The sequence below is a fragment of the Camelina sativa genome, chromosome 8 (assembly GCF_030686135.1).
Source record: "Camelina sativa cultivar CO46 ecotype springtype chromosome 8, ASM3068613v1".
Taxonomy (NCBI): Eukaryota; Viridiplantae; Streptophyta; class Magnoliopsida; order Brassicales; family Brassicaceae; genus Camelina; species Camelina sativa.
Genome location: NC_141887.1, coordinates 19,269,441 through 19,296,528, shown reverse-complemented (window position 1 = coordinate 19,296,528; position 27,088 = coordinate 19,269,441). Strand labels below are relative to the sequence as shown.

General features: G+C 37.0%; 4 protein-coding genes and 3 pseudogenes across 13 annotated transcripts; 5 read left to right on the top strand and 2 right to left on the bottom strand.

Moving 5' to 3' along the window:
- On the top strand, window positions 1-2,260 carry LOC104709596 (uncharacterized; annotated as a pseudogene).
- A 369-nt stretch (window positions 2,261-2,629) lies between these two features.
- LOC104707298 (uncharacterized protein At4g04775-like) lies at window positions 2,630-3,255 on the bottom strand. Its single transcript, XM_010423626.3, has 2 exons — window positions 2,993-3,255; window positions 2,630-2,914 (listed from the first exon to the last, which is right to left on the bottom strand). The coding sequence occupies exons 1-2, from the start codon at window positions 3,161-3,163 to the stop codon at window positions 2,636-2,638; spliced, it is 450 nt and encodes a 149-aa protein (XP_010421928.2). The 5' UTR covers window positions 3,164-3,255; the 3' UTR covers window positions 2,630-2,635.
- Window positions 3,256-8,133: 4,878 nt separating this feature from the next.
- On the top strand, window positions 8,134-9,938 carry LOC104707300 (uncharacterized). Its single transcript, XM_010423627.3, has 2 exons — window positions 8,134-9,231; window positions 9,546-9,938. Exons 1-2 carry the CDS (start codon window positions 8,434-8,436, stop codon window positions 9,669-9,671), a joined length of 924 nt encoding a protein of 307 aa, XP_010421929.1. The 5' UTR covers window positions 8,134-8,433; the 3' UTR covers window positions 9,672-9,938.
- A 1,435-nt stretch (window positions 9,939-11,373) lies between these two features.
- LOC147940170 (glutathione S-transferase T3-like) lies at window positions 11,374-12,264 on the top strand (annotated as a pseudogene).
- A 1,390-nt stretch (window positions 12,265-13,654) lies between these two features.
- On the top strand, window positions 13,655-14,711 carry LOC147940169 (uncharacterized; annotated as a pseudogene).
- Window positions 14,712-15,348: 637 nt separating this feature from the next.
- Window positions 15,349-19,819, top strand: LOC104709593 (uncharacterized). Of its 4 annotated transcripts, none has more exons than XM_087463298.1 (8): window positions 15,382-15,709; window positions 15,834-16,225; window positions 16,321-16,506; window positions 16,592-16,693; window positions 16,762-16,833; window positions 16,919-17,032; window positions 17,691-17,794; window positions 18,408-19,819. In XM_087463298.1, the coding sequence occupies exons 7-8, from the start codon at window positions 17,750-17,752 to the stop codon at window positions 19,620-19,622; spliced, it is 1,260 nt and encodes a 419-aa protein (XP_087319424.1). In that variant the 5' UTR covers window positions 15,382-15,709; window positions 15,834-16,225; window positions 16,321-16,506; window positions 16,592-16,693; window positions 16,762-16,833; window positions 16,919-17,032; window positions 17,691-17,749; the 3' UTR covers window positions 19,623-19,819. The 4 variants fall into 4 exon arrangements, with proteins under 4 accessions (XP_087319423.1, XP_087319422.1, XP_087319424.1 ...); XM_087463299.1 differs by having other exon boundaries at window positions 15,406-15,703; XM_087463297.1 differs by lacking the exon at window positions 17,691-17,794 and having other exon boundaries at window positions 15,349-15,703.
- Window positions 19,820-19,832: 13 nt separating this feature from the next.
- Window positions 19,833-26,473, bottom strand: LOC104707295 (uncharacterized). Of its 7 annotated transcripts, none has more exons than XM_087463289.1 (20): window positions 26,168-26,473; window positions 25,761-25,816; window positions 24,136-24,240; window positions 23,966-24,022; window positions 23,813-23,883; window positions 23,637-23,736; window positions 23,489-23,559; window positions 23,303-23,406; window positions 23,094-23,194; window positions 22,949-23,002; window positions 22,808-22,863; window positions 22,675-22,713; window positions 22,418-22,565; window positions 22,157-22,332; window positions 22,003-22,070; window positions 21,842-21,914; window positions 21,714-21,775; window positions 20,789-21,638; window positions 20,412-20,702; window positions 19,833-20,313 (listed from the first exon to the last, which is right to left on the bottom strand). In XM_087463289.1, the coding sequence occupies exons 2-20, from the start codon at window positions 25,800-25,802 to the stop codon at window positions 20,019-20,021; spliced, it is 2,763 nt and encodes a 920-aa protein (XP_087319415.1). In that variant the 5' UTR covers window positions 25,803-25,816; window positions 26,168-26,473; the 3' UTR covers window positions 19,833-20,018. The 7 variants fall into 7 exon arrangements, with proteins under 7 accessions (XP_087319415.1, XP_087319419.1, XP_087319417.1 ...); XM_087463293.1 differs by having other exon boundaries at window positions 22,808-22,856; window positions 26,168-26,237; XM_087463291.1 differs by having other exon boundaries at window positions 23,277-23,406; window positions 26,168-26,222.
- Between the last annotated feature and the right edge of the window lie 615 nt (window positions 26,474-27,088).

The window sequence follows — 27,088 nt, the reverse complement described above, 5'->3', positions numbered from 1 at the left end:
ATGGTGATTGTCCTGGCAGATGCAGACTTCGGAGGAGATTTCGATGAAGAAGCACATGACAGAGATGAATTTCACATCGACCAGTTGGTGAATGAGTTCGTCGATGAACCACCAGTCCGCCATGATGTGTATCCGGAGAGTGATACCGATGAAAACGGTGACGGTACAGAGCCAGTTCATACACATATCAGGCGCGGTGATGGACATTTGTACGATAAGCAGACATTCTTCAGTGGAGTTGCTTTCAAAGAAGCAGTGACGGACTATGTTCTCAGAACTGGAAACAATTTGAAGCAATACAGGTATGATAAAGATAAAATTGGCTTTATGTGTGTTGGTTGTAATGGAGATGATGGTTCACGGTGTGAGTGGAAGGTGTATACCGCAATTCTGCCAAGTGATAACATGTGGAGGATTAGAAAGTTTAATGATAAGCATAGTTGTATCCCTAATGGAGAATGTGAGATGTTCAAGGTTCCACATATAGCTAGGTTATTTCTTGATAAGATTAAAGATAATCCTGAGTACTTCATGCCAATGAAAATGGAAGAAATCATAAAGGAAAGGTGGAAGATTAGTGTCACTAGGCATCAATGTCAGGCGGCTAGAAAGAAGGCACTAATTTGGATTGATAAGGAGTATGATGAACAGTTTGCTAGATTAAGAGATTATGCTGCTGAGATATTAGAATCTAACAAGGATTCACATGTAGAGGTTGAATGTGTGACTGATGATGGAGGGAAAGACATGTTCAATAGGTTCTATGTTTGTTTTGACAACATAAGAAGAACATGGAAAGAGACTTGTAGGCCTTTAATAGGAATGGATGGTTGCTTCCTAAAGAATAAGGTCAAGGGACAGCTTTTGGTAGCTTTAGGTAAAAATGCTAACAATGGTATTTATCCAATAGCATGGGGGGTTGTAAAAGTTGAGAACACCGACAATTGGGTTTGTTTTATGTAGTTGCTGAAGACTGACCTTGGACTAAATGATGGTGACGGCTTCATTATGGTCTCTGATAGGCAAAAGGTAAATTATTATTATCATGGTTTGTAACTGATTTTGATTGTGTATTTTTTATGGTACCTTTAAATGATTATTCTTATTTTGTAGGGATTGATCAAAGCTGTTCAGCTGGAATTGCCAAAGATGGAGCATCGAACATCTACGGGAACTTGAAGAAGCATCATGGAAATAAAACTCGGATGAAGCCACTTTTGTGGGATTTGGCTTGGTCTTACAATGAGACGGATTATAAGCGGCACTTGGAGAGGATCTACTGTTATGATACTGGTGTATACAATGATGTCATGAGGACAAATCCAAAAAGCTGGTGTAAGGCATTCCACAAGATTGAGAGTTATTGTGAAGATGTTGATAATAACCCCACATAATCTTTTAACAGCTCCATTAACAAGGCAAGGGAGAAACCATTTATTGCTATGCTAGAGACAATCAGACGACTTGCGATGGTGAGGATTGCCAGAAGGTCTGCAGAATCTTATTCTCACACAGGTAATTTCAATGATTTTTAGTATTATCAATGGTTTGATTGTTTCTCACACAGGTCTCGTTTTAAACAATAATGATTGCATTGTTTGTTTGCAGGGATCTGCACTCCATATGTTGCATTGTTTCTAGCTAAAGAGCATAAGTATGCGTGTGAGTCGAAGGTTTATTCAAGCACAAATGGAACATATGAAGTACATCATGGTTTAGATAAACATAGAGTCTGCCTTAAGAAGATGGTTTGTTCCTGCATGAAGTGGCAGATATGTGGCATCCCATGTGAACATGCCTATGCAGTCATCATCGAGAAAACACTTGTCGCCGAGAACTATGTATGTCAATGGTTCAGGACAGCTATGTGGAGAAGAAACTACACCGAAGGCCTGGTTCCACAGAGAGGTCCAAGGTTTTGGCCTGAGACAAATGCTCCTAATGTGTGTATACCAGATGATGAAGATCAAGATAAAGGTACGAAGAAAAAGCCTGACAAAAAGAGGAAGAAGGGTGCCAATGAGTCGTCAACTAAGAAGAAACCAAAGGAGAAGAAAAGAATCATGCATTGTGGCATTAGTGGAGAAGCGAATCATAATTCTAGGTTCCACAAGAAAGAGTTTGCCAAGGTGAATGTATTTTCCTTTTCATGGTTTCAGTTTATAGAGTTTGTTTTGGTTTACTAATGTTACAATGATTTAATTTTTTTTTGCAGTCAAGTCAAGGGGAACCAAGTGAAGGTTCACTCACTCAAGCTTAATCAAGTAGCTAAGTAGAAATAGGGTTCTAATTTTGTGGTTGCCTTAATGTATTTTCGACCACATAGACTTGTAATTCCCTATGTCTTTTTTCTTTTGTCTCTTCTTAAAACTTGCTAGTGATGTATTTTGGTGAATGTTTTATGAACGGCTATGATCAATATCATAATTCTGAAATTTAACTTCTCATTCTCATTACCACAATAGCAACAACAAACTAACAACAATTGTCTTCATAGCAACAACAAACTAACAACAACAAACTAACAACAATTGTCTTCATAGCAACAACAAACTAACAACAACAAACTAACAACAATTGTCTTCATAGCAACAACAAACTAACAACAACAAACTAACAACACTGAATCTCTTGTTCAACCTAGTAGCTTACTGAGACCAATCATGATCATACATAAGAATACTATGATAAGCATCATTCTCTTATTGCTTGATTTGGCTTCATCCAAAGCATCTTCAACCTTCTCAAATATCTCCTTCTCCATCTTCTCATAAACCACCTTTTCCAACTCAAACCTCTCTGTTCTGATATCTTTCAGCTGCTTCTCAAGTTCAACAGTCTTTGCATTTAATGCATCTATCTCATTGACAAAAGCTTCATCAACCCATTTAAATGTGTGTTCATCGTTTCTAAGCTGCAACAACCCAAATGTTATACACAAAATTAGAAAAACAAATCAAATGTTATACACAAAATTAGAAAAAACAGTTACCTTATTGGCTACTGCAAACCCACACCGATAATATCTCCGGTACGGATTCGAATCGGACTTCGATGTCAAAGCCATGATTCCTTCCCTGCACCAACATCTCTTTGGCACACCGATAACCCTTCCTCTTGCTCGGAAACTTGATTCGGTGGAATTTGTTGACACATTACTCATTGTGATACTCGAACTCGTGAAAGAAGAAGCAAATTCAAGAAGAAGAAGCAAATTCAATAAGAAAAATCGATTATGCAAGAAGTGAAAATTGATTTTAGGTTTTGATTCTGGGTTTTATGATAAACGGGTCGGGTAGGTGGAGGAATTTGGTTCAACAATTGGTTTATTTTTGGGACATATATGGTTTGGTCTCTGGTTTAGACATTATACCGCTATAATCCAGAATCGGGGAGATATAGCTTTCGAACTTTCGACTCGGGGGGAAATTGGTTTCGAACTTTTATTTAGGGGAAAAATAGACCGAGGGTAAAGAACGGGCTCTATCTGGTTCGATACGATAGTTCTTATGGGGAAATAGACCGTCTACCCCCAATTAATCTAAACATATGTCTTACTTTAATCCAATTAATCCGCACAATCCGAGCAGTGACATATGTAACTTTAACGACACGTACTATTCTCTTCATTTAACATTTATTTCGCGTATTTGAACGTTACTTACCCTGCATATGTTACTATATATTGGATCTAAACACTTCTTTTCAATCCGTTTGATTCGCATCTTCCAACTCGTAGCAAACATCCAAATAAAATCTCTTCATTTTACACTTTATTTAATCTAATTGTATGTCTTTAATTTATTTGATCCATATAGTTTAACATGTGGCAAACACCAAACATAATCTATCTATTTTACACCACTTAATCTAAACATATGTCTTTCTTTAATCCAATTAATCTGCACAATCCGAGCAATGACATATGTACCTTTAACGACACGTACTATTCTCTTCATTTAACATTTAGTCTGCATATTTTACTATATATTTGATCTAACCACTCCTTTTCAATCCGTTTGATTCGCATCTTCCAACTCGTAGCGAACATCCAAATGAAATCTCTTCGCTTTACACTCTATTCAATATAATCGTATGTCTTTAATATGTTAGATCCACATCATTTAACCCGTGGCAAAAACCGAACATAATCTACCCATTTTACTCTAATTAATCTAAACATATATCTTTTTTTAATCCATATGATCTGCACAATCCAAGCAGTTATAGATATAACTTTAACCACACGTATTATTCTCTTCATTTAACATTTATGTCGCTTATTTGAACGTTACTTATTCTGCATATTTTACTATATATTTGATCTAAACACTTTTTTCCAATCTGTTTGATTCGCATCCTCCAATTTGTGGCAAACATCCAGATAAAATCTATTCAATTTACACTTTATTTAATATAATCGTATGTCTTTTATCTATTTGATCTGCAACATTCAACCTGTGGCAAACACCGAATAGAATCGACCCACTTTACTCTACTTAATCTAAACATATGTCTTTATTTAATCCATTTGATCCACACAATCCGAGAAATGACACAAGTAACTATAACCACATGTACCGTTTTCTTCATTTCATATTTTTTCCCCTTATTTGAACGTTACTTATTCTGCATATTTTACTATATATTTGATCTTGACACTTTTTTCAATCCGTTTAATTTACATCTTCCAACTCGTGGTGAACATCCAATTAAAATCACGTCATTTTACACTCTATTTGATCTAATCGTATGTCTTTAATTTTTTTGATCTGCATCTTTCAACCCGTGGCAAACACCAAACATAATCTACCCATTTTACTCTATTAAATCTAAACATATGTCTTTCTTTAATCCATTTGATCCACACAATCTGAGGAGTGACATATGTTACTTAAACGACACATATTATTCTCTTCATTTAAGATTTATTTCGCGTATTTGAACATTACTTATTCCACATATTTTACTATATATTTGATCTTGTGACACCCCAGTTTCAGAGACTTGCAGAGAGGTTTAAAGAATTGATTTGGCCACCTATGTCACCAAAGTGCACTTATCTTTTCGGTTAAGGGTCCTCAGAGAACTCCAGAGTTAAGCGTGCTTGAGCTGGAGTAGTCTCAGGATGGGTGACCTTTCGGGAAGTGACTGTCGGAACTGTGCGAGTGAGGACAAAACACAGGGAAAAATCATGTGGTGATTTGTAGGGACGGTAACAAGTCTTTAGAGCCTCCCGGACGTAGCAAACCGACCGTTAGATATGGATGGGCTCACAGGCCTAGTGAGAGGACGTGAGGCCCATTAAGAAAGGTGGGCCCATAGAATGGAATTGGACATGGGGCCCACTAAGAGGTGACGGTCGGGGCGTTACAGATCTCAACACTTCTTTTCAATCCGTTTGATTTGCATCTTCCAACTCGTAGCGAACATCCAAATGATATGTCTCTTCGTTTTACACTCTATTTAATATAATTGTATGTCATTAATATGTTTGATCTGCATCGTTTAACCCGTGGGAAACATCAAAGATAATCTACTCATTTTACTCTAATTAATCTAAACATATATCTGTTTTTAATCCATATGATCTGCACAATCCAAGCAGTTATAGATATAAATTAAACCACACATACTATTATCTTCATTTAACATTTATGCCGCTTATTTAAGAGTTACTTATTCTGAATATTGTACAATATATTTGATCTAAACATTTCTTTTCATTTGTTTGATTTACATCTTCCAATTTGTGGCAAACATCCAGATAAAATCTATTCATATTACACCTTATTTAATATAATCTTATGTCTTTAATCTTTTTGATATGCATCATTCAACCCGTAGCAAACACCGAATAGAATCTACCCACTTTACTCTACTTAATCTAAACATATGTCTGTATTTAATCCATTTGATCCGCATAATCCGAGCAATGACACATGTAACTATAACCATAGTACTATTCTATTATTTTACATTTATTCTGTTTATTTGAACGTTACTTATTCTGCATATTTTACTATATATTTGATCTAAATACTTCTTTCATTCCGTTTGATTCGCATCTTTCAACTCATAGCGAACATCCAAATAAAATCTCTTCAATTTACACTCTAATTAATCTAATCGTATGTTTTTAATTTATTTGATCCATATCGTTTAACATGTGGCAAACACCGAACATAATCTATCTATTTTACTCCAATTAATCTAAACATATGTCTTTCTTTAATCCAATTAATCCGCACAATCCGAGCAGTGACATATGTAACTTTAACGACACGTACCATTCCCTTCATTTAACATTTCGTTCGCGTATCTGAAGGTTACTTACTCAGCATATTTTACTATATATTTGATTTAACCATTTCTTTTTAATCCGTTTGATTCGCATCTTCCAACTCATAGCGAACATCCAAATGAAATTTTTTCACTTTACACTCTATTTAATATAATTGTATGTCTTTAATATGTTTGATCCGCATCGTTTAACCTATGGCAAACACCGAACATAATCTACCTATTTTACTCAAATTAATCTAAACATATATATTTCTTTACTCCATTTGATCCACACAATCCAAGCAGTTATAGATGTAACTTTAACCACACATACTATTCTCTTCATTTAACTAACATTTATGCCGCTTATTTGAACGTTATTTATTCTGCATATTTTACTATATATTTGATCTAAACACTTCTATTCAATCCGTTTGATTCACATATTCCAATTCGTGGCGAACAGCCAAATAAAATCTCTTCATTTTACACTCTATTTGATCTAATTGTATGTCTTTAATTTGTTTGATCTGCATCGTTCAACCTGTGACAAACACCGAACATAATCTACCCATTTTACTCTACTTAATCTAAACATATGTCTTTATTTAATTCAAAAGTTATTTTATTACTATTTTTTTCTTTCGTCTGTAAATTCAGTTTATTTTTTCCTCCCCCCCCCTCGTCCAACTGTGGTTAATTTTTTTTCCTTTAGTTGGGGGGCAAAATAATAAATAAACAAAATTTAGGGTTCATATAATAATCTTGATTGATTGATGATACAAATAGATACACTCCACTCTATTTGTTATATAAATAACAATTAAGAAAATGCATCATCAAGTGTGACAAAAAAAAATTACTAATGGATATAAAGAAGCTAGCATCGAGCTTAATTATTATTTCCGTTTCCTGTTACATTCGTTAGTTAATTTAATACTTGATCATTTGGAATGTGCCAATGATCCAAACTAGTATATCAGACTTTAATTAAGTATGTATAATCTGAGCAGTGACATATGTTACTTAAATGACACATATTATTTTTTTGTTTAACAGTTATTTTGTTTATTTGAACGTTACTTATTCTGCATATTTTACTTGATATATGATCTTAACACTATTTTTCAATCCGTTTGATTTGCATCTTCCAACTCGTAGTGAACATCCAAATGAAATCCCTTCACTCTACACTCTATTTAATCTAATCGTATGACTTTAATCTGTTTGATCCGCATCGTTTAACCTGTGGCAAACACCGAACATATTCTACTCATTTTACTCTAATTAATCTAAACATATATCTTTCTTTAATCCATTTGATCTGCATAATTCGAGCAGTGACATATGTAACTTTAGCGACACGTACTATTCTCTTCATTTAACATTTATTCCGCTTATTTGAACGTTACTTATTCTGCATATTTTATTATATATTTGATCTAAACACTTCTTTTCAATCCGTTTAATTCGCATCTTCCAACTCGTGGCGAACATCCAAATAAAATCTCTTCATTTTACACTCTATTTGATCTAATCATATGTCTTTAATCTATTTGATCTGTATGGTTCAACCCATGGCAAAAACCGAACATAATATACCCATCTTACTCTACTTAATCAAAACATATATAACTTTAACGATACATATTATTCTTTTCATTTAACATTTATTCCACTTATTTAAACGTTATTTGTTCAGTATATTTTACTATATATCTAATCTAAACAGGTTTTTCAAATCTGTTTAATTCCCATCTTGTAACTTGTGGCAAACATCCCAACAAATCTTTTCATTTTACACACTGTTTAATTTAATCATGTCCTTAGTCAGTTTAATAAACATCCAAATTAATCCATTATAAAAAGGCTGGGAGAGACGAAAGGAATAAATACAATACCCCTGTTCCTCTCTAAGTCCACCATGCTTAAATGCGTAAAGAAGATCTAGCTGTGCATTGCGATTGACACACATCCAATTAGATATCTCCACGTATTTACTTCCTTAAAGTGGATAAGAACCATTCTTTTCTCTATATTTTTCATCACATCAACCGCTCTATTTCTGTTTTCCTTGCTGCCAAAATAATTTGGGGCTTTTCATATTAGGGTTTCTGATTATTCTTAAAATCTTTGAATTTGATCACCATGGATGATGATGGGTTACTCGATTGGGAGCTTCTTCATGGCTTTGATACAGAATCTACTGATTCTATCATATCGGAGAAGAGTGTAATCGATGTCGGTATGATTCTTCTCTCTGATCATTTCTCTGCTGATAACCTCGTAACTGAATCGGGTGATTCTTCCCGGGTTGATCACGGGTCGGAGCCTCCGAATCGGGTAGAGGTTGGTGTTGATTTGGATCAATTGGGTGATGATTGTGTTAGAAATGAATTAGGGGTTTACGATGTTTTGGGTGATGGTGAGGTTAGGTTGAGTGGTTTTGATGAAGCTGCAAATGAGAAGGATCTCGAGAGGGAGGCTGCTGCTGAATTAACTGGTGGAACTATATCTCACTATGAAGTAGCTGATGAAAGGCATGTTGAGAGCCAATCTGGTGTTGAAGAGCCTATTGAGGAATCGAGCAAGTCTTTGTCTGATGCAGGGGGGAATGAGTTGGTTTCTGGAGATTCTGGGGTTGTGAATGGTGAAGATGAGATTGTTTCGGGTAGTGTTGTTGCTTCTACTGAAGCGGGTGAAGGAAATGGAGGGAGTTTTGTAGAAGTTGGAGCTGTGAGATCTGGCGATGAGGGTAAAAGTAGAGAGATTGTGTGGTGGAAGATGCCGTTTGTGCTTCTTAAGTACTCTGTGTTTAAGATTGGTCCGGTTTGGTCTGTCTCTATGGCTGCAGCTGTGATGGGTTTGGTTCTCTTGGGACGCAGATTGTATAATATGAAAAAGAAAGCTCAAAGGTTCCATCTTAAAGTTACGATTGACGACAAGGTACACTATTTTAACTTTCAGCCTTGTGTTCACCGTTTTAGGTTGCGTTGATGAAAATGATCTGAGTTGAGCAGTAGAATTTCAGGTTTAGTTCTTTAGTTCGATGATTGTCGTGTCCTGGCTTAAACTAAGGATACATATTTGTAGTTAATATATGTTCTTGTAATTTGTCTGTTTCAAGAACAAAAAATGTGTAGGGCAAAACGAATGATTGTGATATTTTCCCCTTAGCTCACAGCTCTTTTGCATGTTATTCGTTTGGTGGTGTTTTCATCTATCATTATCACGTCTTGGGTTGTTTGTGATCTATGCAGAAGGCGTCGCGGGTGTTGAGTCAGGCAGCCAGACTCAATGAAGTGTTCACAGAGGTAAGAAGGGTCCCTGTGGTCCGCCCTGTTCTACCATCTCCTGGCACATGGCCGGTTATGAGCCTTAGATGAGAGAAGCCGATGTCTACAATACTTATACACCATGGAGAAACAGTCGTACAATGTCGGTCTCATCATGTTATGTATCAAAAGAATACAAAACCATGTGATTATGTCGTACCTATCCATTAAGTAGTTTTACCATCTTACCAAGTCGCTTTTGCTGAGTCTTGTCCCTGCCATGGGAGACACGCTAAGTGATTACTGTAGCAATTTATGTATTATGTCGAGAGACTAAAAATCCCAGTTGGTAAGCGTTTTTATTTGTTTGATCTTAAACATATCACATGCTATGTAGGCTTTTTGTATGGATGCCATCAGGGTTTTAAGCTTTGAAACTATCAAGCAGAAGAAATAAACATCAAAAGGTATGACAAATCCACAAAGATAGAATTGAACAACTCTCTTATTAAGAGGAGGACAACTCTCGAAGTCGATAAAACCACTAGAGTACTGCGTATGAAATCCCACTTTCGCATATAAACTCTTGTTGATACTTCAAAACATAAGCAGAAACTTGTTATGTGAGAGCATGTGCAACGGCGTGCACTTGGGCCGTCCTTCGTTTTTTTGTGATTTTAAATAAATCAAAAAAACCCATATTCGAAGAAACGATTCTTATTTTGGGACGTTTTTCGTCCGTCAACTTGGACACGTGGTTTATTGTGATTGGTAGTATAATTTGTCTAGGGTTAAAACAAAACAATTTCGAGAGAGAAAATTTTCGACTTTTTTTCTTTTCTCTCGACAGCGACGAGAAACCGATACCGATCCTCGACGAATTCACGAAGCCGATCCGTTCTTCTCACCGGAAGTTCTTGACGAATTACCAAAGCCGATCTTCTGTTTCTCCCGAAGCCGGTCCGATCTTCTCTCCCGATTTGTCTCGACGAATTCCCAAAGCCGATCTTCCGTGTCTCTCATCAAACCATTGGCGATTTCAAGCCGAAAGCGATCTTCTCTGTCTCTCAAAGCTTGTCCGGCGGTTCAATCGTGCTAAATAAGGTTTGTCTTCTTCCCTCAATTTGAGATTTCGAATTAGGGTTATCGAATTAGTGTCTGTGTATAGATAGTTTCAATCGTTCTGTTTATTCATGTGTAAAGATCGATTTGTCGCTGTGTAAAGATCGATTCGTCTCTGTGTAAAGGTTGATTCGTTTCTGTATAAGTATGTCGAAGTTCATCTATTCAACGTCTATGTGTCTCTGTCGTTTGCTATTGACAGTTTACTAAATCATATGGTTGCTAAAATGTTTTTTACATTGATTTTGCTAAAACTTTTGTTTTTTTGTCTTAATTGTTAAAGGATTATAGGTTTTTAATTTGGTAGTTGTAATGTGTACTTCTCATAAATTGTGATTGTTGTGTAATTGATATGGTTGCTTCGACATGTATACGAACTAGGTGTGAAATGTATACTAGGTCTTGGTCTGGTTTGTTCATAGTTTCTTGTTTAATTTGGTAGTTGTAATGTGTACTTGTCATAAATTGTGATTAGACATTGGTTGTTAGGTCTTTATGTTTTGTTACTTATTGCAAGTTACCTTTTAACCTATTAAACCCTAACCATCTTCTTCCTATTTCCATCATAAATCTCTTTCATTTAGTAACCCCTTCTCAGTTCTACTCGCATCTTAAATCTTATCCCTTCTCTTCTATACTCGATTCTGTTATCTTTAATCTTATTCCTTCTCTTCTCTACTCGCTTCTTCATATGGATTCTACGAATCCCTTCTATCAGTCTTCTTCTTACTTAAACCTGCTTAACAGTCAAGAAGAAGGTGGTTTAAATGAAAACTTTCGTTGGGAAAGTTATCCACCTTCTGGACAGAGCAGCTCACAACCTTCTGAGGCGCCAACTCTTTCTCAAGAAACACCATTGGAGCGCAAGGAGAGAAAGACATGGACACCTGCTGATGATGAATTCTTGATCTCCGCATGGCTCAACACTTCAAAGGATGCCATTGTTGCAAATCAACAAAAGGGAGGAAGCTTCTGGCAAAGGATTCAAAAATACTATGCTGACACTCCTCATGCTAGAAATGGTGGTGAACAGATGCTGGTGACACATTGCAAGCAGCGTTGGCACAAGATAAATGACCAAACTAACAAGTTCTGTGCGGCATTCGCAGCTGCAGAGAGACTGAACAGCTCTGGTCATTCTGAAAATAATATCTTAAAGAATGCACATGATATCTACTTCGCTGACCATAAGAAGAGATTTAACCTTGAGCATTGTTGGTGTCTGTTAAGGTATGAGCAGAAATGGCTCAACCTTAACACTATTAACACGCCCCCATCTCAGCCTGCAACAAAGAGGAAACCAGCTGCTGAAGGTTCACAATCATCAAGCTGCAATGTTGAGGAGTATGAGAGAAGGCCAGAAGGGATCAAGGCTGCGAAGGCGAAGAGGAACTATGCTCAGTCCACAAACGTGAAGACTCTTGATGAGTATAAGAGCATGTGAGATGTCAATAAAGAGGAATTGACTGAAAAGGAGAAACTACAGAAGCTGGCCATCCTAGACACTCTCTTAGCCAAAAAAGAACCCTTGAATGCGAGTGAAGAAGTTATCATGAACAAGATAGTGTCCCAGTATTTCTGATATTAACTATGTGTTTGTTGTTTGTATTTCTTGGTTAATTTCTAGTAACTCGGCTTTTGTATTTCCTGTTTGATTTGTATTTCCTGTTTGTTTGATTTGTATTCCATGTTTTAAACTAAATCAATATAAGTCTATTTCATGTTATAGTAACTCGGCTATTGTATTAACTCACTTAATCAGATTGTGATTTCTTTTTAACATTTGTTTTATTAAGTCTAATCTGCTTCTTCTTGTTTATCTTCAGGTTAACTCAGAAATGGGCCAAGACTATAGCTACTCTCAGCCTGAATCATCCGATCTGGCTGATAAGTACTCAGACGACACTACGGTGAGAGAAATGGAAGCTTTGATCCGTATGGATGAAGCAGAGTCGAGGCAATACCCACCTCAACCTGAGGTTGAGCATGGATTCCCAAAGGAATGCTACTGTGGTGCGCAGCCTATTTATCCAACTGCTACAACAGAAGGTATGTGATTTTAATTTTATTAAAGTATAAGTTTCGCTATATATACTAACTCTTTTACCTATTGCAGGTTCTTCACATGTCCAAATATCGATGATGGAGAGATGCATATTCACAAGTAGTGGGATGTGGCTGTAATGGAGGAGTTGAGAGACAGTGATAGACGATATGAAGTGATGGCTGAGAAGGTAGATTACTTACCCTTGTTCAATGAATATGAATCAGACATCAATCAGGTTAGAGATCAGAGTTACGCAACTGAACAGAAGATGGTTATGTTAGAGAATGTAGTTTCTGAGATACGTAAGGAAAATAGGTTTAGAAATTTAACTGATTTGCTGGTTGTTGGTGTAATGGCTATTTTCGCAGGTCTTCTAGGTATCTTGTTCATGTCTACTTAAATCAGATTTGTATACATTAATGTAATTACTCGGATGTTTGTAATGACTTTCTCTTTGATATGTACTTGTTCCTACGGTTTGAGGCTCACATGTACTTTATGTTTTGTTATGCTATGTATGTTGTTTTGTTTTGCTATCTCATGGGTACTTGTTGTTTTGTTTTGCTATGTACGTTTTTTTGTTTTGCTATCCCACGGGTACTTGTTATTTTGTTTTGCTTTGTAAGTTGTTTTCTTTTGTTGAGGCTCACGGGTTACACCATAATGGAACACCGATTTTTAATATCACGGGCACTAGTCTTCCATTATATATATGCTAACTCTTCATTCACACCAAACAATATCAAAGCAACAAAACATTCACACCAAGCAATATCAAAGCAACAAAACATTCACACCAAACAATATCAAAGCAACAAAATATTCAAACCATTAGCACTACCAAGTTATTTGTTCCTTTCTCTTCCTTTCTCTTCCTTTCTCTTTAGTACAACTTATTTCTTCCTTTCTTTTCCATTCTCTTGAAATGGGATCATCTTCAAACCATTATCACTACCAAGCCGATGATGATCATTATCACTACCAAGCAGATGATGGTGATAATTTTGATGCCTATTTAGAAAACATTTATGATGTTTCGCATATTATTCCGGAACCAAACCAGCCAAACGAAAGGATTTTTATCGAGCGAAACCGGGAAGAAGGCCACAATAATCTTTGGAATGATTATTTTAGTGACACTCCAACATTTCCAGAATATTTATTTCGACGACGGTTTCGCATGCACAAGCCATTGTTCATGCGAATTTTACAACGTCTCTCTACCAAAATCGAATATTTCCGCCAAACCCAGGATGCAACCAGACGGGCTGGTCTTTCACCTATACAAAAATGTACTGCAGCAATTCGTCAATTGGCATATGGTAGTTCGTCTGACAGTGTTGACAAGTATGTAAGAATTGGTGATTCGACAGCTCGGAAATGTTTGCACGAGTTTACCGCCGGCATCATCTAAGTGTTTGGAGATGAATATCTAAGACGTCCTACACCGGAGGATCTAGAAAGACTACTCTATCAGAATGAACAGCGTGGATTTCCCGGGATGATTGGTAGCGTTGACTGTATGCATTGGGGGTGGAAGAATTGTCCCACGGCTTGGAAAGGCATGTATTCACAATCAACCGGAAAACCTACAATTGTGTTGGAAGCGGTAGCTTCGTATGACCTCTGGATATGGCATGCCTTTTTTGGAGCTCCAGGTACTATGAACGATCTTAATATTCTTGATCGATCTAATGTTTTTGATGACATAATAACCGGTAAAGCTCCCGAAGTCAACTACGTTGTCAACGGAAGGGAGTACAATTTGGCGTACTATCTCACTGATGGTATTTATCCAAATTGGGCCACTTTTATTCAATCTATCCGACTTCCACAAGGTATGAAAAATTCTCTCTTTTCTAAAAAACAAGAAGCTGTGCGGAAAGATGTTGAGCGTGCCTTTGGAGTTTTGCAAGCTAGATTCGTCGTTATTAAAAATCCGTCTCGCTTATGGGATAAATACAAAATGGCAAATGTTATAAGATCATGCATAATACTCCATAATATGATTGTCGAAGATGAACGACATACATACAGTTACAGAAACATTGTTTCCAAATTTCAACACGGAGAACATGTGGATCAAACATATACTGTTGGTGTTGCCGGTGTGGGTTCAAATATCAGCACTACGATTACTCGTCAAACAAGACTTCGGGATAAACAAGCCCATGACCAACTAAAACATGATTTGATTGAGCATATTTGGAGTAACTTTGGACATCTTCCACATAATAAAGATTAATTTTAAAATTGCTATGAGTTGAATAAAATGTTTGTTTTTCTTTTGATGTTTTATGTTTTATGTTTTCTATTTTTAATGTCTTAATTGTATGTTTTTGTTTTTCAATTTTAAATAATTAATGTTTTAAACTTTAAAAATATTATTATTTTATTCGGAGGACCAAATACAAATAGATACCAATGTTCATATTAAAAATAAGAACCTTTCAAAATAATACTATTATAATGGGGGACCAAAAACGAAGGATAACCAATGCCCATGGTCTGAAAGAGAAAAAGAAATTACCAAACTTTGTGTTTTTTGGTATTGTTTTTTTTTTTTTTTAAACAAACGGGCTAAGGCCCAAAAAGCCCAAACTTTAGAAACAAGCAGTCGAGCCTACAAGGTTAATCTCAGTTGTTCGTGTCACCGCTCAGAGAGAGTCACAGCTTATTGCCGGAGGAGATTAAAAAAAAAAAAAAAAAGTTGTCTATTTCTCTTCTTTCCCCAAACCCTAAAAAAGTACGCAGCTTTCCCCAGATTCATCGTTTCAAGAGATGGCGGAGGAAGAGGTTGTTACTATCCCTGCGACACCGGTCGATCTGAAACGCAAGCTCGACGAGGTTGAGCCTGAGCAACATGCCGGCTTGATTAATGGCTCTAACGGAGATATATCAGATGAGAGCAAACCAGCTTCTGATTCTTCTCAGGCTAAGCGAGCCAAGCTCCAAGATGATGAAACTCCAGATGGTTTAGGTTTTTTTTTTTTTTTTTCTGATTCTTTTGTAAACTGGGGGTTTTTTAATTTGTGATGTTCTAAGGGTTACAGTTGTGGCTATGTTAGTCTCACTTTTTTTTAATGGGCATTTTGTGTTTGTAGATAATGGGAAAACGCAAGAAAATGGTTCTTCAGTGGAGGTTAAAGAAGAAGAAGAGCTTCAAGAACCTAAGGAAGAGGAAACTGAGGGACCAAGTGTACACAAGGATGAGAATCAAGAATCTTTACCTCCTGTTGAGGAAGTTCAAGATCCCATTAATGCTGAAGAGTCTGAAAAAAATAAGACTTGTGGTGTAGATCAGCCAGCAGTTGAAACTACTATAGAAGAATGTAATGGTAGTGAATCTCAGAAAGAGGTTGATGAAAGTAGTAAGGAATTGAATGAGAAGGTAATTGGTGAAGAAGAAAATAAGGAATTGGGTGGTGATAATTCTCAGAAGGAGGTTGATGTTACTCAGTCCACGACTCGTAGGATTGATGTCCCAAGTTCAAAGGTGATATGATTTATTTGGTCTCTGTTCTGAATAGTCTGTTGAGAGTATACTATGTCTTACTGTAAATTTGTCGGTATTATCACAATGCTTTGCAGGTAGGTATACTGATTGGTAAAGGCGGGGAGACTATACGGCATCTTCAGTTTAACTCGGGTGCCAAAATCCAAATTTTGAGGGATTCGGAAGCTGATCCGAACTCTGCGCTAAGACCAGTTGAGATCATTGGAACTGTTGTATGCATTGAAAATGCTGAGAAGCTTATCAGTGCAGTCATAGCAGAGGTTAACAGTTGTTTTTTTCTCCCATCAGTTTTGGCTTCTTCACCTACACATCTTAAGATAATATTTTCTTCTGCTACTACCTTAGGCCGAAGCAGGAGGTTCACCTGCCCTAGTTGCGAGGCGTCATCCTGCCACTCATGCTATAGGGATTCCAGAACAGATAGAGATTAAAGTTCCGAATGATAAGGTACTCCCTCTTTTATTTTTTGGTTCTAGCATCAGTTTGATCATACCTAATCCGGCTCCAACTGACAGGTTGGTCTTATTATTGGCCGAGGTGGGGAGACAATCAAAAACATGCAGACAAGGTCTGGAGCACGCATTCAGGTGGGGTTACTTTTATATGATGTTAGGACGCGTTTTTTACCATGACTCAATCTATGTGAAAACTGATTAAAAATTTGCTGTGTAGTTAATACCTCAACATGCGGAAGGTGATGGTGAGAAGGAGAGGACTGTCCGTATTTCTGGAGATAAGAGGCAGATTGACATAGCAACCGACATGATAAAAGAAGTTATGTATCAGGTTTGTTTCTGATACTATTTGCTCTCAACGATGCATATGTTTTCATTCATTCGTGAGTTTTGTTTGTTGTATCTTGTGCCTGAAAAATCGTTCATTTCCTGAATGCTACTATGTTTTGTTTCGTCTTTGGTGCATGGTTTATCTGGTTGGGATGTTATATTATGATATGGTGGTACCTGTTACTGTCTTTAATTTTACTATGCAAACACTTTGTTTGAGCTGATAGATATGTGCGCTTGCTTAAAGTGTTTCCATCATCTGGTTTAGTATTTTATTTTCATGTTGTGCTGTTTAAGATGAGGATTTCTTCTCAGATCTATGTTGCTTTCCTGGGAATAATGCTACGCTATGAAATCAATGTTACATTCCATATTTTAGCACGTATGGAAAACGTATGCAGTAGTCTATCGAGTGCTCTTAACAATACCATCTCCTAGGTTCATTAGATAGCTGCATCTTCTTTGAACACACCCCTTAAGGAATAGTTGATCTGCTGCCAAAAACGTTAGCTTGCAAAAACAAACATGTGCGAGTGTAGCATAATGCTCAGTTAAACCTGTTAAGAACATCATATGTTCTATCCTCGATATCGGTTGCCATGATTTTTTATAATATTGAAGGTGCCGTTCTCGAATTGGTGTTGGCTTTAAAAATGCAGATTTCGCTAGTACCGTTCACTTTGGGGTCAGCATTGCCTCGCTGGTGTTCAGTAGACTGATGTCTGCAGAAGAAGGTATCAGACATTGTTATTCAGGCTTGCAGGTTTGAGACTTTAACAACTCCAGGACCAATACTGATAACTTTAAATCTAGGGAAAATGTCCATAATTAATGTCTTTGAAGAAAGCTTTATCTGGAATATTGTGGGCCAATGCACACCTAGTGTTTACCATTGAGATTGGGAGATTTCTGTAACTCCATTTGCAACCTAGTGTAAATAAATTGCATAAGATATGCCTGAACTTGCATGGAATGGCTTAGGGGAGAGTGTAATGGGGAAGTTTCTTTAAGATGACATCAAGGTCTAATTTTATTTGTGTCAAGTACTGCAGTTCCAATTATTCTATGGTGCCAAACTGAGGCAAAAATTCTGTTCACTTGAAATATTTATTAGTTTGACATGTTATCTGTAGGATTATAGCTGTCACTGCATCTGTGGCATGCTTCTGATTTTCATTTGGCCGGACTGCTATAATAAAATCCTTCTTGTTCTTGCTGTCTTGCTATGTTCTTTGATCACTTTTGTGTAATATCTGCAATTTTATCTGTTTTCTCCTAGTAGAATCATGTTCTTATAATAGCATCACCTACTGTTTATAATGTTATTCCATCTTTATTGTCTCTGATGGGATGTTTTATTGTTGTTCTATTTGTAGGATGCAAGGCCGTCACCCTATGCTGGTGGTTGTAATCAGCCTCCCTACCGACCCCGAGGGCCTGGTGGTCCACCTCAATGGGGTTCACGAGGTCCTTATGCTCCCCACTCAATGCCCTACGATTACCACAACCGTGGACCGTATTCATCTCAAGGTTCACATTACAATTCTCCCGGTTACGGTGGTTATCCTCCACAGCATATGCCCCCTAGAGGTGGATATAATGCTGGCTGGGACCAAAGACCTCCACCTTCTGGTCCTTACGATTATTATGGTAGACAAGGAGCTCAAACCTCTGGTCCAGTTCCACCTCCTGACCATGCACCTTCTCCTGCCTTGGGTGGTCACCCTCCTTCCCAAGTAAGTTATGGTTACGGTCAGAGTCACGGCCAAGAGTATGGACATGCTGCTCCTTACTCTCAGACCGGTCATCAGCAGACTTATGGGCAGATGTATGAACAGCCCAAGTATGACAATAATCCTCCGATGCAGCCTCCTTATGGAGCTTCATACCCACCAGTGGGTGGTGCTCAGCCAGGCTATTCACAAATGCAGCAACCTGGTGGTAGGCCTTATGGTATGCAACTAGGTCCAGTCCAGCAAGGATATGGGCCTCCACGGCCTGCAGCGGCAACTCCTTCCGGTGATGTTCCTTACCAAGGTGCAACTCCAGCAGCAGCAGCACCGTTATATGGCAGTACCACTACCAACATGGCTCCACAACAACAATATGGTTACACGTCAAGTGGTGGGCCAGTGCAACAGCAAGCATACCCTTCCTATAGCTCGGCTCCATCTGACGGTTACAACAATGGTACACAAACACCTGCAACTGGTCCAGCTTACCAGCAACAAAGTGTTCAGCCAACTTCTTCCACTCATGACCAGCCTGGTGCACAGCAGGCTGGAGCAGCTGGATATGGTGGGCAAGTAGCTCCAACCAGTGGGTACAGTTCATATCCATCCTCACAGCCTGCTTATGGTACTGCTCAGGCCCAAAACAGTGGAAACTATGGTTACAACACAAGCTCTCAAGATCCTAACTACGGATATGGTGCAGCACCGGGAAGCCAAACAGCTTATTCACAAGCAGCAACTACTCAAGCAGGATATGAGCAACAGCCTGCAACTCAACCTGCTGGGTATGTGACTGCTCCAGGGAGCACACAAGTGAATCAGTACGATGCAAGCCAGGTTTACGCAGCTCCACGTTAAAAGAATCAACCAATGTTGCAAAGTTGCTAGACCTGCTGCACTAACGCAGCTGGAGTCTAAGACAGTTTCTTATGAAAAGGTGGATCTGATTCGTCTCTGACTCCTTCACCTTGAATGCTTTATTGTAATCTCTCAATTAACCTTTAGTTGTTGAACTGTTGTTGAACTGTTGCTGATAGTTTAAGCTCTTATATTTATTTTCGTTGGTCATGCTTCGAAAGAAGATTTTATATTTCTCGAAACCAGTGACAATTTATGTGACTAGTTCCCAAAACCAGGAACAGTCTTTTAGATTTTGTTCTTCGTTTAACAAGAAACGTATATATACAAGATAAATAAACATGTGATGCAAAAATGTTGCATCCGGGACTTAGAAATAAGTTCGAGGTCTCTAGGCTATAAGCGGAGTGTATTGAGGATGGCCTCATACGTGTCCTGGAGGAGGCTTCTAGTTCTATGTTCATTGCTCGTCGGTACTATCTTCACAAAACGAGCCACATCTTGGAACCCTTTGTGTTGCCTTAACAACAAATCACTTTCTTCTTTTCCTTCCACTAACTTTTGCTTCTCTTCAAACGATCCAGTTCGTGTCAATGCCCATTGTATAGACCATATAGCAAGAGGTCTCATGTAACACAGAGATCTGTATTCATCATTCATGTTCCACGCTTCTGGTGTCTGAAACGAGCAACTGAACCGACACACGCAAATCCACCACAGAAAAAGAAAGATTTTGTAACTTTTGTTGTCTAGTGAAACAGAAAGTGAGCTTGTTTATTATGTATATACCTGAGACCACGATCAGACCAAACAGCCTCGTAGATTCCACTTGCTGTCTGAAACCCTTTGTCTCTTTCTCCTTCTTGAATCATACAAGCTGCAACAGAGTAAGTAGTCCCAGCCCAAACCTCCTTTGAAACCAACGAGTTCGTATCCACTTGTCCATCCGGAGACATCCCGTTCACTGCTCCACGTGTCCCTCCTCTCACTTTCATCACATTGAACTCATAGATCGTCTCGAGTGCTTTCCTTATCCATTCCTCTTTCGTTATCGGCTTCAATCCACATGCTCTCGCATACCTACAAAAACACAGAAGACCGCTACATCAATAGCGTTGGAAAGAGAACTGAGAAATCTAATCGGAGTGGTTGAGTCTTACTCTTACCATTGTCCAGCCAACTGATCAGCAAGAATTGAGGAGCTAGACCCCTTACCACTCTCGTCGTAATTGAAGTAGGAACCGTTCCATAGCTTCTCGTAAACGCTTTTCGCCTTCTCATACTTTGCATTGAAGTAAATGGCAACAGCGTTTTCCCCAACAATACTAGCAAACGCAGACGCAGCTTGAAGAGCAGCGACCCAGAGACCGCCACAATAAGCACTAACCCCTGTAACACTCCAAGCATCGTATGTCTGATCCGGAAACCCTTCGTTTTCAATCATCCCGTCCTCGTCCTTATCAAACTGGTCTAAGTAAGCAACTGCTGTGTAAACAGACGGCCAAACCGCTTTCGCAAAACCCTGATCGCCGGTGGCAACCACGTCTCTGTAGACTTGAAGAACAAACTTGGCGTTCAAGTCTTTCCAACGATCCGTGTTAAAGAAGTTATATTCGTTTAGTTCGATCCACGGATCGTTTAGACCTATATCGTGAGGAACAGATCCAAGAAGTTTTCTTGGAACCCACTCGCCAGAGCTCATGATCTTTTTCTTGGTTGGATCTTGAAACAAAACTGTTGCTGCAAAGTCTCTTTGGATGCTGAGTGCGAGCTTAGGGAAGAGACTAAGAAGTGCAAATGAAGAGTAGAAGTGAACGTCGTAAGTGTTGTACATTAGATACTCAATTCCTTCAAGGTAAATGAACTGCCCAATGTTCTCTTCAGCATTCGAGGCCTGAGGAGAATGAATCTGCTCACAAACCGCATTGATTTTCTTGAAGAGGTCTATAACAATGTCGTTCTGTTCTGTATTCATAATCTTGCTTCTTTCATTGTTCTTCTTGGGAGGCAAGCCATCTATGGTTGGTGAAAAAACAAATATAGTCAAGAAAAAATCTAGAGTTGTTTGTCTGTACATTATAACTGAATTACCTGTCCAGATAGTTCCTCCGGAGTTGAAATAGTATAGTTCGTTGAATAGAGTAACTCGGTACCTGAAACATTCATCGGTTATCGATTGCGAAGTAGAAGAGAAGTTTCAAGGTATAAATAGAGTTTACCAGTCAGGAAGTGTAGTGTCAGAAAGAATAGGGCTTTGCCATGCTTCAATCTGAGACTCCCAATCAACATAATCTTTTGTGTTTCAAGAAGAAAGAAAACATCATATGAGACTTTTGTTGCAAAGAAGAAATCGAAAACAATAGCAAATTCCAGTACGTACTTAGAAGAGCGTCTCGAGCCATTTTTACTGCTGCGTCGCCTAAGTTGCCATAGAATTTTGTGTATCGTCTGTAAAGTATAAGGATTCACATTAGGTGAATATTAAACTAGAAGTATATATATTCATGCAAGATTTTTGAATCAATAGGTTGTACCTGTGGTAAGTCTTTTCATTGAACCGCACCTCAGGACAGTCCCATGAGAGTGAAAACGTGACGGTACGGTCACAACCTGGAGGAACATTCACATTAGCAGCTACGGCTGCTCCAATGGATGTTCCAGGTCTCGAAGGTGAGCCTGGCTCGTTATTTAACCCGTCGAACGATTTGTTCTAAAAGAGAGTTCAAAAACATTCAGACCTTTTTTTGAATAGATTTGGAAGAACATTGCAAGAAAAGAGAACAAAAAGATTACACCTTTTTAATCTCACCCCACATCTCTTTTGCTGTGATTTCTTTAGGAGAACGACCAGAAACTAAGAAGCATGGACACTCAGAGACATGGACATCCTCTGTTTCTTGCGCTGCAATAGCGTAAGTAACTGGCGGGTGTCCATTGGCCGTCCTACAAGTTATCAGTAAGTCTTTTAAAAAAACTTAATTTCATCACCGGCAATAAAGCCCTAAAACAGAGGAATTTTCAGTAACTTAAGGCTCAAGTAAAAGAAATTAACTTGTGATGTAAAGCTATTGCATGAACTCCATCTCTTTCCCTGATATATCACACCATTAAATTAAAATGGGTTTCTTTTGTTAAAAACAAAGATCAAAAGCTGTGACAATAGACTTTGAAATATAGATACTTACATTGTTGTTGAGTTGTAGTGTTCTCCACTTAACCCAGAAGCTCCTCCCACTGAGTTCTAAGTAAGCACACATACATAAATGGTCTTGAACATTCAAATACATGAAACAGATAGATATCATTTTTGTTTGAGATTAGTGTACCTCCCAAGTAAAGAGCAAAGTAACCGTTGCTTCTTCTTTCCCAAGGTTACTCACCTGTGAAACATTAGCCAAAAAGGTACAACTTTTTTATGATCATCTGAGATAATAAAGTCGTAAAAAGAACATCTTCTCGGGATATTCTTACCGTAAACTCGAAAACCGATACTGGAAGACTGCTTTCTTTGTAATTTTGAGGTATAAAGGGAGAAACTTGACGAGAAACTATTCTTAGTTCAGGGTCAGGCTCTGTTCCCCAAAGCCAAATACATTTTATTATAAACCTTTAGCAATCATGAATCTGATGAAAACATTTTGATCTACAACGAACCATGGTTAGATTCATTTTTTTTATACCGTTGTAAACGGTCCAAGACCTTGGATACAGAGCATGATACATAGACTTATCCCCTTTCATGTTCCAATCCCATGATTCTATTCCTAAACCCTCTGTTTTACCACTGCATTGATAACGTTAAGTTATAATAAGGAACAAAGTTTCTTCCTTCAAATGATCCATGGAAAGCTATTAAATAGCCTTACTTCACAGATTCTGGCTTTGTTGGGCATAGTACAGTTGAGTAATTCACACCACCGGGTCTCGAAACAAAAACCTAATCATCAACAAAACGTAATCAAGAAGCATGCATCTTTGTGATAGTAAGTGTTAGAGCAAGAGATGTCTACTTACTGAGAATTGGTTTGTGGGGATTGGAGCTTCTTCACAAACTTTAGGAAAGAGCTTAAACTGCTGAAACTCACCTTTGTAACTCCTTCCGATGCTTCCTCCACTAAAACATTTTGTGTATTGAAAACATTTCTAATAGAAAGAACAACATGTTGCTTATATTAAACTTAAGATCTTACCCAATTCCACCTAATGGAACGCCGTGGTTGCCTGTTACATGACGCTTTTTGAACATATCGTACATCGAAACCTAATCAAGAAATCGTAGTTTCAGAATGTGGTGTTAAAGAACAAATGTTTTTTTTTTGTGAATACATTATAAAGCAACTCACTTTTCCTTTAACAGCTTGTTCTTTAGTGTAACGCCACAATCTGTAGCCTATTGGAAACTTCCAGAAAAGCCACACAAGGAGAGAAAGAGAGAAACAAGTTTTAATATCTACAATCATCTGAATAAACTTAAGTCATTGATTTAGCTTATAACTATAAAAAAAAAATGTACCAGATGAAGAAGATCTCTTATACTCATCTGGAACTCAGAAGGGTTCTTTACATTGCTGTTCAACTTCCTTTGCCACGTTACTTGAGGAAGTCTCTCATTTCCAATCTACAAAAATTGTAAATCAAAATTTGATTAACATGTATGACTAAATCAATAAGCTAGCTAAAAAAAGTTGTAGCCTTTTAGTACCAAATGTTTCATGTTCTTTATAACTAACTATTAAGAATTTTTTAAAAAAAGATGTTTTGATAATTAGTTTCTTTTTTTTTTTGGTGGCGAAGATAACAGAAGCAAAAGAAGGAATATATAGCAAGATGATGCGCTTAGACGCCAGCCGCCACGAGGCGGTGGTGGTGACACGAGTTGTTGCCACTTCGTGGATAGCTGTCACTTTTCCTAATCTAGGAATCATTCACTCTTATGTTCTTTAGGACGTAGAATTGAAAAATTTACTATTTGAAAATACCAAAATAATTAATCTTGAAACCCTCTAAGACAAGATTACAAAAATGATTTGGTGGTAAAAAAACAATTTAAAAAGGAGGACGGTACAAAAAATGACGAGACAAATATACATTTGATTTTAATAGATGGTGGTACAATAATTTTTTTTAAAAATTATAAATATCAAACAAAATTTGAAAATTAGGGAAAAAGTTATAAAATCCCATACATTTTTAAGAAATGTTATAGTATACTATTTCCGCCTATATACAGTCTCAAAATTAATACCAAGTGGTAGTCTAAAATTTTGTACTATCAGTCATTCTATTTTGTATCATCAACTTTTTACCACCTTATTTTACTACAATGTATATATGTTAATAAATATGTATATATATATATATATATCTATATATATCTCATTAATTTTACTAATATGTTAATAAATATGTTTTAAAAAAGTTACTACTGAAAATTCACTTGGTGGATGTATAGTATTAGTATCATTAGTTTAATATATAAATATTCCCAAGATTACCTTCCATTTTATTCGAGATAGTTACAATATTATTATTCGGGGTAGACGACAGCTGATACTAATATATACAGTATGCTTTTCATCTTTTGCTTTAATATTCTGTGTTAAAGCATTTTCAATCTTATTCGATTATTATGTTTAGTATTGGAATTGATTCTAATGGTAGTAAACTTCATATAAACCAAGACAAGAGGTTAAAAAACTACAAGAAAGAAAACTTCAAATATAACGTGCAATATATAGTAAAATTGTAACCGACAGATGTTGACAAAGGAAAAAAAATAAAAATAGATGACAGTGACATGTATATCTAAAGAGTAAAAAGTTCGCAAGAGAGTTCACATTCTTCATTACTATTTAGGAAACGAGTGGTCCAAAGCTACTAATATTAAACACGTAATTTGATTGTCACTTTGACGTTGCAAACTGACTGATATTTTATTTTTATTTTTTCTTCTTCGTCTTTTAGTAAGAAGAAAAAAAAAACAAGAAAAGACTGACAATTTATATAGATCTTTTACAAACTGAAGTGTGATTGAAAACCAACCATACGTACTTGATTATGGATAAGTGAACAAAACAAAAGTTTTTCATGTTCAGAACAAATGAACAATATGTAACATGAGAGAAAGTATAAAATTACCATTTGAGTTTGGAGTTCGCTTTCCGAGTGACCGTTCTTCATCTTTAATAAGTTACCTATATAAGGAAATTAAAGGATTCACTGGTTATGCAAAGAGTTTATATAACACATGGAACAACAAACAACAACAAAAAAATACATGAACTTGCAAAAGGTTGAAAATTAGCATGAAGGGTTTAAAATTTGAAACTTTTGGATGTGAGATTGAGATCAACTATCAATGGTTTTGGAAGAACGAAGAAGATGATATCAGTTATTGAGAGAAAAACAACTCTATCAGTGGCTATCAAACAATATGGTTACTGTAAAAAAAAAACTAGGAAACGCTTGAAACTGATGATTGACATAAAATATATGCATGACCACGATCACAATAGTATTTAAAATTAAAAGTAATTTTTTTTTACCAAAGGAGTCGGAGTTGATCAGTCCGAGTCTCTGAGAGAAAGAAGGGGTTTATATAACGAAGATAAGCATGCTTTGAAGCAAGATATGGAATTTTTCTTTGATGGAAAGATAGGGTACGGTAGGCCCTCGGTTGGTGATGTTTGGCAAATTGTAAAATCCAAAACATATACGAATACGATATACCAGTACTGATGATATTAATTATCTTCCTAACAAGAAACTATATTTTCAAAGTCACAGAACATAAACGTGATTTTTTTTTTTTTTTTTCACTTTGTAATATACGATGCTCTATCATTCACATCAATAAAAAAAAAAAAAAAGAAGAAGAAGATTTTATGCTCAATTATTCACATTAAATAAAAAAAGATGCCAGAGCATTTCACATAAGATTTTGAGATTTCCAATCTCAGAATTTTAAAAAAATATATATTCGTATAATCATACTTTTAAAAATTGTTAAATTTTATCATTAAAGTTTTACTTCGTCGGCTATATATAGAAACATCAGTGTATTTGTTCATTTTGTTGTAGATTGATATCTCATGGGCCATACATATTAGTTGTGGGTGATACTAAAAAGTTACAAGTGCTAACTTAAAACATGGCTAGTGCACGTATATAGCCAGACGACGGCCCTAAACCGGTTGCGTCGCATCACATATGTCGACAATATTTTTAGCTTGATGATTAGGTGAATAAACCCGACAAGACCAAAACCGCAGCCGCAAAATCTTTATCATTTCTACTTTAACATATGGCGATATCAATCTTTGTCAGTTTAACCTACTTGTGCCTTATGCCGAAAACAACGTCTTTGTTCAGTTCATCCTATAACAAAATCTCGCGATCGAGAATAGTCCACACAGTGATCTTATTAGGATCCTGGAGAGTTAATTTAACCCTAGCTATTTCAAAAA